This window comes from Dunckerocampus dactyliophorus, chromosome 4 (genome assembly GCF_027744805.1).
Source record: "Dunckerocampus dactyliophorus isolate RoL2022-P2 chromosome 4, RoL_Ddac_1.1, whole genome shotgun sequence".
NCBI classification, from domain to species: domain Eukaryota; kingdom Metazoa; phylum Chordata; class Actinopteri; order Syngnathiformes; family Syngnathidae; genus Dunckerocampus; species Dunckerocampus dactyliophorus.
In genome coordinates, this window is record NC_072822.1 from 36,270,961 (window position 1) to 36,286,417 (window position 15,457).

At 43.8% G+C, this 15,457-nt stretch overlaps 1 protein-coding gene across 13 annotated transcripts in view; it reads right to left on the reverse strand.

The window, feature by feature from the left end:
* The window catches only part of LOC129179559 (zinc finger protein 135-like), a 33,867-nt gene extending 18,657 nt beyond the window's left edge, over window positions 1-15,210 (reverse strand). For 7 of the 13 annotated variants that reach the window (XM_054772947.1, XM_054772954.1, XM_054772949.1 and 4 more), the window contains exons 1-3: window positions 7,328-11,916; window positions 7,049-7,161; window positions 6,338-6,528 (exon numbers count right to left, since the gene is read on the reverse strand). In XM_054772947.1, the coding sequence (XP_054628922.1) occupies window positions 6,338-6,528; window positions 7,049-7,161; window positions 7,328-7,369 (346 nt within the window). In that variant the 5' untranslated portion in view covers window positions 7,370-11,916. Of the gene's footprint in view, window positions 1-3,216; window positions 6,529-7,048; window positions 13,207-14,792 lie in introns of those variants that run through there. The other 6 variants (XR_008569995.1, XR_008569994.1, XR_008569992.1 and 3 more) reach the window with 6 other exon arrangements.
* Between the last annotated feature and the right edge of the window lie 247 nt (window positions 15,211-15,457).

The window sequence follows — 15,457 nt, forward strand, 5'->3', positions numbered from 1 at the left end:
GGAAAATAATAATAATAATAATGTTGACCAGTAGATGGCACTGCGGACTGCGGATAAAAGTTGTACAGCACTACTAGGCTTGTTATTATCATGGTTCATGGTTTTAATCCTGAACATGCATGAGTCAAACAGTAGCACATCACATAGTACAATTCACAATTTTGCATGTCCAAAAAGGAGTAGGAATAAGCAAAGCTTATTTAATCCTACCCCTCATCAGTTTCACATCAGTTGCAATACATTTATTCACCTCTTGTTCTTCCAAGTGTACTTTGTAGGTCTACATGACAATGTAGTGCAATCATAGCCAAGGTTTTTACTTACTAAAAGGAAGCTAGAGGCTTAATAATAACTGATAGAATATATCCACCACCCACAGAACAAAGCTGTGCTAGTAATGTCTTACGCTTGTTTTTAATATTTTACTTTTTATACAGCAGAGTGTCATTACAGCTTTAGTTCATCAGGAAGTGACGGGAAGTGACGGTGGGCATCCCGAGCAGGAGAGCTAGGCTCAGTGCTAGCTGTGAGTTTGGAGAGAGTTGGGAAGTGTGTTTATGTTGGCGTGGATGTAAAGTCCTGCAGTGTTCTCCGCTGTTAATAAAGCCATTAAAGTGCATCGGCGACGTGAGTCTCTCCTTCCCCACAACAAGCAGCATTACAGTATTGACAAGTGCACACCAGGAAATAAACGGTGTCATTTCTTACAGGCATTGCCAGGACAGCTATGTAGTGGGGCTTGTTTAACCTTTGCCTTGTGGGCAAGCAGGAAGGAGAGACGATGCTGAGAGATGTGTGTGTGCTCTGAGCTGCTGTCTGGTGGCCGCGTTCAATAAATAAAGTTGGCAGAAGCAACAGGAGAAGTTTCCTTCTTTGCTTCGGAGCTGAATAACACTGACAAGTTAACAGACTAGTAGCGAACAGAAAAGAAGACGGCTTTGTTTGTGTCGAATACAGAAGATGAGGACTTTGATGGATTTGTGGATGAGGATTGATGAAAAATAACGTGAGTACATTCTAAAATACTTCAATTAAGTACAACCCAACTCAGTTTTGCTCCCGCTGCCGCATGCATGCTAGCATATGTTTTTTTTTATTGTAGCGTCGCTGGGAGCACGTCCTGTTCCCAGCCTACTTTGCGGTAATGTTTTGGTGCAAATGCTCTTAAAGTTACATGTTTGACCAGGAAATAGCAAGCTCAAAAGAAGACTTTTTTTAATGTGGAACAACTGACAGTTTGTGTGGATCTTGTGAATGATTGTGACTGAGCTAGGACTCAGTAATTAAAGTCTACACACGACGCCTTCATTGATTGAAAAACCAAACTTTTTCGTGCATGATTCTACTTGAGTTGGTAATTTGGCCGCTATATGCGGTCAGATATTGACCAAGGGAAACAAAATGGGTGGCCGCTGGCCGCGTTGGACAGGTGACTGCTATACACAGGGTCTATAACATGTAACTTTGATGGGGGGGGGAGAAGAAATTGTCAGTGGCCGCTATAGGCAGGTGGCCGTTCTATAAAGGTGGCCGCTAAGACAGGTTTGACTGTATATATATATATATATATATATATATACACACACACACACACACACACACACACACATATATATATATACACATATATGTATATACACACACATATAGAAATATATACACATATTCAGGATTCAAGAGTTTTATTGTCATATGCACAGTAAAACAGGTAGTTCTGCTATGCAATGAAATTCTTGTTCTGTTCATTCTATCAGCAGAAAGAAATAAAGAAAAACATTAATAACAATAAATTAGGCAACAACAACAGAAGAGACATTAGCTTTTCCAAAATGGGCACTTGGAAGAGCCTTCAAAGCACCTTTCATGTTGCTGTAGACTTGGTACAGGATGCTATTTGCCCTCGTGGGAAAGCCTACATGCTGGTAACATTCGGGGAGAACAGTCCCAAGGCTCTGTGTCCACAAGACCCGGCAAGCAGCAAATGTCCATCCAGCCAGGCCTCCGCAAACACACAGCACTCTCCGATCTCACGTAGCTGCAATCCTTGCTCTCAGCTCGTCCATCCTGTCTTCGAGAGAGCGGACGCTGGCTAGCAGCAGGCTCGGTAGTGGTGGCCCAGTCGCTACAGCCTTTAGCCTAGCACGCAGGCCGCCCCTCCTGCCTCGCCTCCGCCCCGGACGCTCCTGGGCATTTAGCTCACCAGGCCCGCAGGCTGCTGCGTCCTCCCGATGTAGAAGAAAGCCAGTCCGAGAGGCTGAACGAAAGCTCATGGTGAACCCCGCCGATGTTCAAAAGTTGTCTCTATGCCGCAATGCAACGCAGCACGTTGAATGTCAAACATGAACAAGGAGGAGGGTGTTGGCACACCAATTCCGCCCACTCTTACTGTATTTAAGGCCTAGGCTACCAGCACTTATTAGTTCGCTGACGAAGCTCTTCGGATGAGGAGCGAAACGTCCGACACCTTCTTCACAGAAGTACAGATGACGTCTCAAGAAGCCTTTTCCTCGATGAACAACAAAATGGCAAAAAAATAGAAAAAAAATGGGAGAGTGAAACAGAGATGTCTGCCACGGAGGGCTCCATCTTGTTGACATATAAACACACACACACACGTATATAAACATAAATATATATACACACACACATATATACAGTATATACACATACATATACTATACATATATACACAGATCTACCACACCAGGCAGAATCCCAGGTGCAGGCTGTGGAAAGAGGCCCCTGAAACAGTCCAGCACCTAATAGCAGGGTGTAAGATACTGGCAGGAAAAGAATACATGGAACGCCATAACCAAGTAGCCAGTATAGTGTACAGAATCTTAATGCAAGATGGCGCCCTCCGTGGCAGACGTCTCTGTGACACTCTCCGTTTTTTTCTATTTTTTGCTATTTTATTGTTCATTTTAGACATTCAACACACTCACGCAGTACATTACAACAGAGAGACACTTTTGAACATCGGCAGGGTTCACCATGAACTTTCATTTAGCCTCTCAGACTTTGCCTTTCTTCTGCACCGGGAGAACGCAGCAGCCTGCGGGCCTGGTGAGCTCAATACCCGGCGAGCAAAGCATCCGAGGCGTAAACGAGGCAAGCGGGCCGGCCTCCATGCTAGGCTAAAAGCTAGAGCGACTAGGCCACTGCTACCAAGCCTGCTGCTAGCCAACGTCCGCTCTCTTGAAAACAAGATGGACGAACTACGAGCAAGGATTACAGCTCATCGTGAGATCAGGGAATGCTGTGTGCTCACCTTCACAGAAACCTGGCTGACGGAGGACATACCGGACTCGGCAATCCAGTTGGAAACATTTGCTGCTTACCGGGGAGATTGGACTTTAGCGTCTGGTAAACACAGAGGTGGCGGCGTCTGTGTTTACGTAAACAAACGGTGGTGCACAGACGTACAGACGATGGAAAAGCACTGCTCGCAGGACATTGAGCTGCTGATGGTGAAATGCAGACCTTTTTATTTGCCTCGTGAGTTTAGCGCTGTGTATTTAACTGCTGTTTACATCCCACCACGAGCTAACACTGCTAATGCACTAGGCCTCCTGCATGACATCATTGATAAACACGAGACCAAACACCCAGACGCTGTATTCATTATATCTGGCGATTTCAACCACTGTAACCTCAGGACTGTCCTCCCCAAATATTACCAGCATGTGAGCTTTCCCACAAGGGAAAATAACATCCTGGACCAAGTCTACAGCAACATGAAAGGTGCTTTGAAGGCTGTTCCAAGACCCCACTTTGGAAAGGCCGACCACATCTCTATATTCCTTTATCCAACATACAGACAACTTCTTAAACAAGCTCCCCCTGTAAGTACAGCAGTTAAAGTGTGGAATGAAGAAACTGATCAAGTACTTCAGGACTGCTTTGGCTGCACAAACTGGGATGTGTTTAAAACTGCAGCGGGGAGGGAAGATTGTACTGTTGATTTGGATGAATATGCTTCTGCTGTTACTGGCTACATTAGCACATGCATAGAGACTGTTACCACCACCAAGTATTACAGAAAATACCCTAACCAAAAACAGTGGATGAACTGTGATGTAAGGGCTAAGCTACGTGCTCGTTCCACTGCATTTGTCATGGGCACTGCTGAGGACTACAAAAAGGCCAGATATGACCTGAGGAGGTCCATACGAGAGGCCAAAAGACAGTACAGACAGAAGCTGGAGGGCTACTATTCCACCTCAGACCCTCGGCGCATGTGGGCGGGGCTCCAGCACATCACAGACTATCGACAGCGGAGTAGCGTAGCCACGTCCAGCCATACCACACTTCCAGATGAGCTGAACGAGTTCTATGCCCGCTTTGACACCCAAACTCCTGATGAGCAGAGAGGGTGGCTGGACTTGGGGAGCACACAGGACTCACCTCTCATGGTGACATCAGCTGATGTGCGCAGGGTTCTGAACAAAACAAACCCACGAAAAGCAGCAGGCCCAGACAACATCTCAGGACGTGCACTTCGGGTTTGCTCATCAGAGCTAGCTGATGTGCTTGCTGACATATTTAACCTGTCGCTTGCACAAGCATCTGTACCGACCTGCTTTAAGTCCACCACCATAGTGCCCGTACACAAGAAGAGCAACGTGACCAGCTTGAATGACTATAACTCCCCTCCACTGTTATGAAGTGCTTTGAAAGAATAGTCATGACCCACATCAAAAAGAGCATCCCGGCCACTGTGTACCCTCTACAGTTTGCATATCGCCAGAACCGGTCCACGGATGATGCAGTCAACACTGCCATCCACACAGCCCTTTCTCACCTACAGGGCCAGGACACATATGTCAGAATGCTATTTATAGACTATAGCTCTGCTTTTAATACAGTCAGCCCCCACAAACTCACAAATAAGCTCCTCACACTTGGCCTGTCACCCTCCCTCTGTAACTGGGTGTTTGACTTTCTAACAGGCAGGCCCCAGTCAGTCAGAGTCCACAATCGCACATCCAGCTCAAGAATTGTGAGCACTGGGACCCCACAGGGGTGTGTGCTGAGTCCGCTCCTCTACACGCTCTTCACCTACGATTGCGTGGCCTCCCAGAACAACACCAGCATCATGAAATTTGCGGATGACACTACAGTCATCGGACTGATCACTGGTGGTGTTGAAACATCATACAGAAGAGAGGTGGTGGACCTCATAGCTTGGTGTCGTGATAACAATCTCCTTCTCAATACAGATAAGACTAAAGAGATGATCATCGACCCAAGAACAAGGGAAAAGGAGCCGCATAGACCCCTGTTTATTGATGAGACGGAGGTGGAGAGGGTGAAAACCTTCAAGTTCCTTGGCACACACATCAGCGAGGACCTCACCTGGTCTCACAACACCCAACAAATTATGAAGAAGTCCCAAAGGAGACTGTACTTCCTGAGAAGACTGAGGAAATTTGGCATGTCCACCACAATCCTGAGTTGCTTCTACAGATGCACTATGGAAAGTGTCCTTACCGCCTCCATCACTGTTTGGTACGGTAACTGTACAACATGTGATAGGAAGGCACTCCAGCGGGTGATCAAGACCTCACAGAACATTGTTGGGGCAGCCCTCCCCTCACTGCAAGACATTTATAAAACTAGAGTCCTACGAAGAACACACAACCTCATCAAGGACAGCACACATCCACAACACTCATTATTCACACTCCTACCGTCAGGCAGACGCTACAGGACTTTGAAGTCCAGGACCACAAGGCTGGCAAACAGCTTTTACCCACAGGCCATCAGGCTTCTCAACGAAGCACTCACACATGCCGCACACAACACAAACTCATAGCACGTTATTTATTTATTTGTATTATTTATTTGTATTAATGTCTCTTCTGTTGTTGTTGCTTAATTTATTGGTATTTATGTTTCTTATGTTCTTATTCTTTTTCTTGTGTTTTCTTTCTTTTCTTGGGAGAATGAACAGAATAAGAATTTCATTGCATAGTATAACTGCTGTTTTACTATGCATATGACAAAACTCTTGAATCTTGAATCTTGAAACATCTGTGCAGAATATGGACTGGACACCCCTAGATCTCAATGGGAAACACCTCCCAAGGTGGTGGAAAATGAGAGGACTAAGATCCTGTTGGACTTCCCAATACAGATCGATAAGATGGTTGTAACCAGCCAACTGGACATGATGATCATGGATCAGCAGCAGAGGAGAAGGCAGCCATTGTGATGGATGTAGCCATCCCCAGTGATGGCAATATCAGGAAAAAGGAACATGAGAAACTAGAGAAATACCAAGGGCTCAAGGAAGAGCTGGAGAGAGCCTGGAAGGTGAACGCAACAGTGGTACCCGTGGTCATAGGAGCAATGGGGACCGTGTCCCCCACACTGGAGAAGTGGCTCCAGCAGATACCTGGAGAAACATCAGACATCTCCGTCCAGAAGAGCGCAGTCCTAGGAACAGCTAAGATGCTGCGCAGGACCCTCCAACTCCCAGGCCTTTGGTAGAGGACCTGAGCTCGAGATGAACAGCCACCCACCCTACCAGGGGAGATGGGGGGTGGGTGAGGAAAGAGTTTTTTTTTTACTTTTTTAATACTCCTGATCAAAATCTTAAGACCGGTTGAAAAATTGCTAGAATTTGCATTTTGCACATTTGGATCTTAACGAGGCTTTACATAGCGCTACAATATGTAAAAACAAGAAGGGGGAGTGAAACAAAAAACACTTGGAACTTGTAATTTAAATTAAAAAAAACACACAAAAAACAGGTTGTTTATCAGCTGATCAAAAGTTTAAGACCACAGGCTATAAAAGCCAAAATGTTCATTTTCTGTCAGGCATTCCCACTGTCATGCCCTCCTGACGGCTACAGCTAAGAAGCTTTCTCTTTTTGAACGTGGTCGGATTGCTGAGCTGCATAAGCAAGGCGTGTCATTGCTGCTGAGGTTGGGAGCAGTAAGCCAGTCATTCTACATTTTTTTTAAAGCTCCTGAGCATTATGGAACAAAAAAGGCAAGTGGTAGACCCCCCCCCCCCCCCCCCCCCGCAAAAAACACACCTGCGCTGAGCCGGAGAATCCGATTGGCTGTCCATTAACACACAAGGCGGTCTTCGACCCAAATTAAGGCCCTTACTGGTGCCGACTGCAGCGCAATAACCATCAGACGGCATCTGCGGGAAAAGGGTTTAATAAACAAAAAACAAATTCAAAGACCTCATCTCCTTCAACACCACAAAAGTGCCCGTTTAGGCTTTGCCAGGGAGCATCAAACATGGGACATTGAAAGGTGGAAAAATGTTTTAGGTGGTGCGGAGTCGTCAAATGGCGGCCGCTTACGTGCAGATGTTGCAGCGGGCATCCCTCATGACTGAGGGCCATCGTCTGTGTGGTAACAGCTGGGTTCTTCAACAGACAACGCTGCAGTTCACAATGCTCGCTTGACCAAGGACTTCTTCAGGGAGAATAACATCACTCTTTTGGACCATCCTGCATGTCCCCCTCATTTAAATCCCATAGAGAACATTTGGGGATGGATGGCAAGGGAAGTTTACAAAAATGGCCATCAGTTCCAGACAGTTGATGCCCTTGGTGAAGCCAACTTCACCACTTGGAGCAATGTTCCCACTAGCCTCCTGGAAACACTGGCATCAAGCATGCCCAACGCAATTTTTGAAGTGATGAACAAGAACGGTGGAGCTACTCATCACTGAGTCCTACTGACAACATTTTTTGTTCTGGTTTGGAGAGTTTTTTGTTATTTTTTGAGCAATAGTCTCAAACTTTTGATCAGCTGATAAACAGCCTATTTCAGTTGAATTGTTGTTTTCAATAAATGACTTTTTCAAAGTGCTTTTTGTCTCACTCCCCCTTCTTGTTTTTGCATATTGTAGCTCTACTTAAAATCTCATAAAGATCCAAATGTGCAAAATGAAAATTCTAGCAATTTTTCAACTGGTCTTAAGATTTTGATCAGGTGTGTATCGAAAAATATTTCAACTATAGATGTCATTTTTGCGAATTTACCGTTCTCTTTCAAAAATCTAAGAATGTAGAACCTAATTACATGTCAAGTCAGGGCCCCTTTAAAGTGCTTGTGACACCAAAATACATGTTAATATTATTTTGTGAAAAATTACGTGGAAAGGCGCATTTCCTATGTCAGATGTGTGACTGAATCTGGACTTTTGTCTCTTTCCGCTGTCTCCAGCAGAACGTGGAAGTGACGTCACACCCGGGAGACCCCGTCCATATGTACTCTTTGACACTATGCCTGAGCATTGTGTGGCACTCGATCAGAAGGAGTAAGGAGTGTTCACCTCTCCAAAAGACCCAATTCTCCGCGATAGGTGGTAAGTGCAACGAACGCAAGCAAAATGGGCACTGTCAGATTGGTCGGTATTGTGCTCGGCACACTTGGAGGACAAATGTTTTGATACTATTCCTCAGTTAAAGGAATGTTTGGGACTGAGTGTGTATTGCCTCCATGGCTGGAATGACTGCCGAAAGGCTTACAGATGCAATATTGCTAAGTGCTAGCACTCTGTCTATGTATCCACTCACTAATAATGGCTGACAGGAGGATTCACTCTCTCCGTTCATAACACTATACAACCGATGCGCACCGACACACGCAGAGCCTCTTGTTATCCCACCTGTGTGGTACAGCGAGAAAAGGAAAAGGAACAGGCATACGTACAGTATATGCAGATGTCAATTTATTAAATATTTCAATAGTGGGGTGGCTGCAACGTCATTTTTTCCCCCATGTGGCCCAGAATTCCTGGCGTTGGTGACGGTAACCACGCTCCAGAAGCGGCAATCTGCGAGGACAATGTTGGCGCACTTCGGGTGAAGGGGGCGATATTTTCCGGAAAACTCCACTTTTTTTCCTCAAATGCTGACGGGTGTTTTAAAATACAAAACCCGTAACTCGGTGTTCACGTGGTCTGGCTCCGTGCGTTAGCAATGCAAAGTCGTTTAAATTATTACGTGGAGGGTTAGTGAACATGCATACATACCATCCACCTGTAGCCTGACCTGCGGCTTGTGAAAAGCTTCAAGTTGTCGTCTTTGTCGCTCGTTCTCCTCTCTTGTTCGAGAAAGCTCTTCCTCGTACGACGTTACGGTCATTTGAAACAGGCCAAATATTTCATCAGCTGCAGCAATCAGTCGCCCCCTTATCAACTCTTTCAACATTTTGGATGTGGTATTTTCACTCGCGTACACCTCTCGTCCCCTTTGAATGTTTTTAAGCTATTTTGGAGTGGGTAACTTGTCTGGGGGAAAATGTCTCCTTCTAACGCGTCACTAACGTCCGCTTTTTTTTATTCGATTGAGGTTTAAGGCTACTAAAGCGTCCGGACGCCATACTGCTGCCATCTTGAGGCGGTATGGAAAACGCCTCAATGCCGCTGCCATCTTGGGGCGGTAATTAAATACGCGTCAACACTGCTGCCATCTTGGGGCGGTATTGAAGACTCTTCAACACAGCTGGCATCAGTGCAGTGCAAGAATGTGGAGGGCACCAATGAGTGTGTTTGCCTTGAGCCCCCAAATGACAAAATACACCCCTGTGTCGTGGAGGAGTTTTGTCAGCAAATCAGCTGAGTCGATTGTGAACCAGATTCTTTCGATTTTAAAAACAAGCGCTGACATTCTGGTGAAGGACTTCACTAGCGAACCTCGCCGGTGGCGGCTATAAACTGTGTTAACTGTTATTCTGAGACCCCTGTCCAGGAAAAAAGGCCAAAAGAGCAATAGAAGTTTTTTTAAAGCAGCAGAAGGCAATGACAAGTCTGACCCCAGGCTTAATAAAACAGTGTGATTTCTTTCAAATGTAACCATATGGCCCTGAACATGCAGCGTCAGATACATACATATACAATTTGTATATCAATATATATACACGTATGTATATGTGGGTAAAAATAAGTATTCGATGCTCTGCTGGTTTTACAATAAAGTGTTACTAATGCTTTCCTTAATGACTGTGCTGCCAACTCCCTTGACATCATTAACCAGCTCCTCCCATTGTAATTCTGGTCTGGTCCCTCAGTTTTCTTACAATCATCCTTACCCCAGGAGGAAATCTCTTGCATGGCTCTCCAAACTGAGGGATTTCTTCCATACCCATTTATTGCGCCAGTAGTGGTCCCTTCTCTCACAAGCTTCTTGTAGATGGTCTTGTAGTCCATTCCAGTCTTGTACAGGTCTACGATCTTGTCCCCCAGGTCTTTGGCAGCTCTTTGGTCTTGCCCACGGTAGTGTTTTATCCAGTTGAGTTGAGTTTAACGGGTCCCTGAACTGATTCTTCACTTAATTATTTCACTTAATTATTTTCGTAATTATGTTCTACATTGTTCCATTTTTGAACGTCAACGGTAAATTCACAAAAATGACATTTATAGTTGAAGACGCCACCCATGACGAGCTAACCCTCGCTGTCCAGCCTCGTTTCCAGAAGTGACATAAATCGGGCAGACACCTCTCAGCTAAAGCAGAGTAAACAAATGCTTCTCGAGGTAGACGGTGAACTCGGTTAAGTTTAGTTTTCATCCAAATAGTAGTCATGCCAAAATGTAGTGTTGCTGCTGGATGTTCACAGTTTCGAGTGATACTGTAAGTTTGTTTTCTTTTCCAAAAGAGGAAGGTTTAAGGCAACAATGGATGAAGCAACTGCAGAGAACGAGAGACAGATGGACGGCCACCTCGAGTTCTGATCTTTGCAGTGATCATTTAACTGATGACTGCTATGAAGGAACACCTTTACAAGAAGCATTTGGCTTGAGAGTATGGTATAAACGCAATATGAAAAAGGATGCTATTCCGCTGGTCCACAGGAAAAAAAAAGACAAGAAGAGTGATGCCAAAGTTGCCACCGAACAGATACTGTAAGTCATGTCTTCTTTATATAATGCCTTCTAATCACTATTCCATGATAGCGACAAGACTGTAAAGCATTACACATGTTACATATATAAACATCTTTTCACAGCGATGTGTATGTTTACTGTGGGCGGTGAAATATGAATAAATCAGGCTATAAAGACCTCTTTACACCCATTAATAAGTCAATTTAAAACAATAATTGAAGGATAAGCAACTCCAGAGTAATTTACACTTACCATTCTGTGCTTTGAAGGCGACCAATCTTCATCTCCATGTCTTAAGACTTAAGTCCATGTTCTGCAGGTTCTCCATTTCATCTCGAAATGTTTCATCCTCCTCGAAAACTATTGAAACATCACTCTAATCTTTGCTGTAATCACTGTAAACATCCCCTGTCTCGTACAGCGCCACGTTTGCTTACCCGAGTGATCGTACCCCGATGGCATCACTTCCAGAAATGAGTCTGAACAGCGAGAGCTAGCTCATCATGGCTGGCCCCATGAACTATAAAAAATGTAAGCATGTAGAACATAACTACGAACAATACAGAACATATTTAAGCAAAGTTGATCAGTCATGTCAGAGTACCTCATACGAAGAAGGGACAGAACTAGTCTTCATGGTCACATAACCGGTCTGTGGGGGCCAGAATGCTGCAAATTAATGTCTTTGGGTTGTTGTTTTTTTACATTTTGTCTCTCTCGGTTACAACAAACCAGCTATAAAAATTCTGGACTGCTCAAACTTTGTAAGGGCCCAACTTCAACATCTGATCAAATACTGTACTTGTCTTCCCTACGAGATACTGCATACGCACAGAAAGAGAAACGTGCAACATATTTAAACATCCCGCACAGCCTGACTTAACATTTTTATACACAGTGCAAAAAATGTTTTTCTAATGTATATGTATTTGTGGAGAAAAGAGAATCATGATCTTGATCTTATTTTTCCCAGAATCGTGCAGACAGACAGCAGCTCATCACTCGGTAGGTGACTTCAGACGTGTCGCATGACACGTCTATGATTTGACAATCTTTTGGCGGCACAAACTGGACATAAAAACATTTATTCTCCTTTGTGTGTCAGCATGTGTGTTGTCAGGCTTTTCTCGTAAGAATAGTTTTTACCACAAACAGAACAACTCAAGGACCTTTCTCCAGCGTGTGTTCTCATATGCGATTCCATATTTACCTTCTGAGAGAATCTTTTAGCGCAAACCGAACAGCCGAAGGGTTTTTCTCCCGTGTGTTTCCGCATGTGCTGAGTCAAACTGTATCGGTAACAAAAGCTTTCGCCGCAAACTGAGCAGCTAAAAGGTCTTTCTCCCGTGTGCGTCCTCATGTGGGACACCATGGTTGCATTGTGAGCGAATCTTTTATCGCAAATTGAGCATCTAAAGGGTTTTTCTCCTGTGTGTGTTCTCATGTGTGATAGCATAGTTTCTTTTTGAGAGAACCTTTTGTCACAAACTGAACATCTAAAGGGCTTTTCACCGGTGTGTGTTGTCATATGCGATTCCATATTTACCTTTTGAGAGAACATTTTACCACAAACTGAACAACTAAAGGGTTTTTCTCCCGTGTGTGTTCTCATATGTTGAGTCAAGCTGTATCTGTAAGAAAAGCATTCGCCACAAACTGAGCAACTGAAGGGTTTTTCGCCTGTGTGCGTTCTCATGTGCGATACCAAGGTGGCATTGTGAGAGAAGCGTTTATCACAAACTGAACATCTAAAGGGTTTCTCTCCTGTGTGTGTTCTCATGTGCGATACCACAGAAGCATTGTGGGAGAATCTTTTATCGCAAACTAAGCACCTAAAGGGTTTCTCTCCCGTGTGCGTTCTCATGTGTGATTCCATTGTTTCTTTCTGACAGAATTTCTTACCACAAACTGAGCATGTGAAGGGTTTTTCTCCGGTGTGCGTCCGCATGTGTCGAGTGAAATCGCTCTTTTTGGAAAAGCCTTTAGCGCAAACTGAGCAGTTCAAACCTTCTTTACCTGTTTCCCTTTCAGAGCGTTCAGTGTTTTTGTTGCCAGGGTGAGTCCTCATGTCACCTTCACAGTTTGTACAGCTGCTCAAAGGTTCTCGAGTGTCGTCCCCGTCTTCAGCCTCAGGAGAGTGTGACGTGTCGTCGTTATCTGATAGCGGAGCGAAAAGGTTGTCTGCTTGTGGTTGGTCTTCATCGTCTTCACTCTTCACAGACACGACAGTCAGTGGCAACTTGGTGAGATCAACCTCTTTCGGCCCGAGAAGACACTCTCCTTCCTCCTGAGTGATCCAGAGTTCCTCCTCTTCCTCTTTAACGTGGGGGGGCGGCTGGACGCCTGCAGGACACCAGCAGCACAAACACACTTTAGCTTAGACTTGTCAAATATATCATCGTTCATCAGCTATGAATATTTTACAAGTGGATAGATATAGTTGATCTACTTTTCTACAATTACAGGAACTGCTGCTATAGCGTGAGCGGTGGCAGCACAGACCACCTTTTTACAACGTATAGGAAACATTCTGCTGTGACTTCATTAACTCAGTTTGCACGTATTACTCCTTTGAGGCGTTCCTTCGGATAAGTGATCAGTGAAATGATCACCGCGGAGGACAAAACTCGAGATGGATGTTCTCTGCACTTGCTTCGTCCATTTTTTTCTTAAACCTTCCTCTTTTGGAAAAGAAAACAAACTTACAGTATCCGTCGGATACATCCAGCAGCAACACAACATTTTGGCATGACTACTATTTTGATGAAAAATATACTGAACCAAGTGGAGCATCTTCATCTTCGTTTGTTTACTCTGCTTTAGCTGAGAGGTGTCACGGCGATGACGTCACTTCCGGAAATGAGCCTGAACTGCAAGCTAGTTTAAACTATGAATGCAATTTTTGCCAATTTACCATTCGCTTTCAAAAATGGAACAATGTAGAACATAATTACAAACAACAAACTTATATAACATATTTAAGCAAAGTTTATCAAATATGTCAAGGACGCTTGAAACTTTAATTTGTTTCGTCATTTTTATGCTTGAAAATATAGCTAAACATTTATATTTTTGACTAACAATAACCCGTAGTCAACCAAAAAATGTATTTTTTTTTTTATTTCACCACAATAGAGTGAGGGCACAATGTTCAACCCGTGAAGTGGCGAGGGACAACTGTACATACAGTATAGTTAGGCTATTTCAGTGCAAAAAAATCAATTGTTTGATGACGCCGTTGTGCATCTGGAACTCCATTATAGCAAGCTGTTTTTCTACAGTTTGGCTTGTTAAAAAAATGTGCCCTTTACAAAAACCCTTTTATTGCTTTGATTGCTTTTGATTATTTTGAATAATGGTTTCCATTTTTTGCGTATTTGTAATGTTTGACAGTAAATGCTAACCGGATGTTGTGCATGAACTGTGTATATTATGTAGCTATTTTGACAAATGCTATTGAGATTCTGAACAAAATTGTTGGTGAATTATGTGGAATTGCCTTCATTGCGAGTATTAAATTGAGAATTACAGAATGATAAGTACAATTTTTATTTAAATTTTGAAACTGAATGTGAAATGCTAGTTGATGTTTTCTGGCCTCTGCTTATCAATTGGACAAAATGTATTATTTTATGATTTGGACCAAATGCATCCTTCTGGAAGTAGGCGGTGGGAAGCGTATTCTATTTTTAGCATCTGTCTACTTTGAAATTTAACTTAATTGTAATTTAAATTGATGTTGTGCACTGTAACGTAGGTATGCTAGAATTGTACTGCTCATAAACACAAAGTAGTACAATGTACGTGTAACGCAATCTGATACACGTCAACAGTGCAACTTGGCCGCCATTTTAGGTTCTACATTTGTACTGTGATTTGACAGCGTAAAAAGATTGGAAATGGTTGAAAAAAAAGGCTCGTGAACATACCCTCACCGGCTAACACATTTTGAGCCTTGTACACAGCTTCCAGTTGTTGTCGTAGTCGCTCGTTCTCCTCTCTTGTCCGATAAAGTTCCTCCTTGTAAGGCGCGATTGTTCTTTCAAACAGCGCGAATATTTCATCAGCTGCCGCCATTAGTCGCTCCGTTATCAACTCTCTCAACATTCTGGATGTTTTTTTTGTCCTCGCTCGACTATACTTCTCGTTCGTTTAATGGGTTTTCAGCTTTTTTTGGATGATTGTATTAGGGGGGAAAACTGTACCCTTTCAACGCTTTGCCAACTTCCGCCTTTTTTCTTCGATGGAGGCTTTATGGCAGCTACAGCATTCGCGACGTCACACTGCTGCCATCTTGCGGCGATATCGAAGAGCTCCCATTACCTTCAGCAGGGCCCGAGACGTTCTTCCTGCAGTCTGTGACAACGTCAATTTAGTGCAGTGATATAATTTACTCCCTAAATGTAAGCATAAACAAGACATACACAAATTAGGGGTGTTACAAGACCTCTCGTTCAGAAAAAAATGTCTCGTGGGTGCTAGGCTTGGGACAATAATCACTCAATGAATTAATCACACAATAAATGAACATGAACTGGATATTTTGAGTGTGCCGAGAAGCGGCGTATAAAGGGCCTAACAAGGTGCGCTGTAT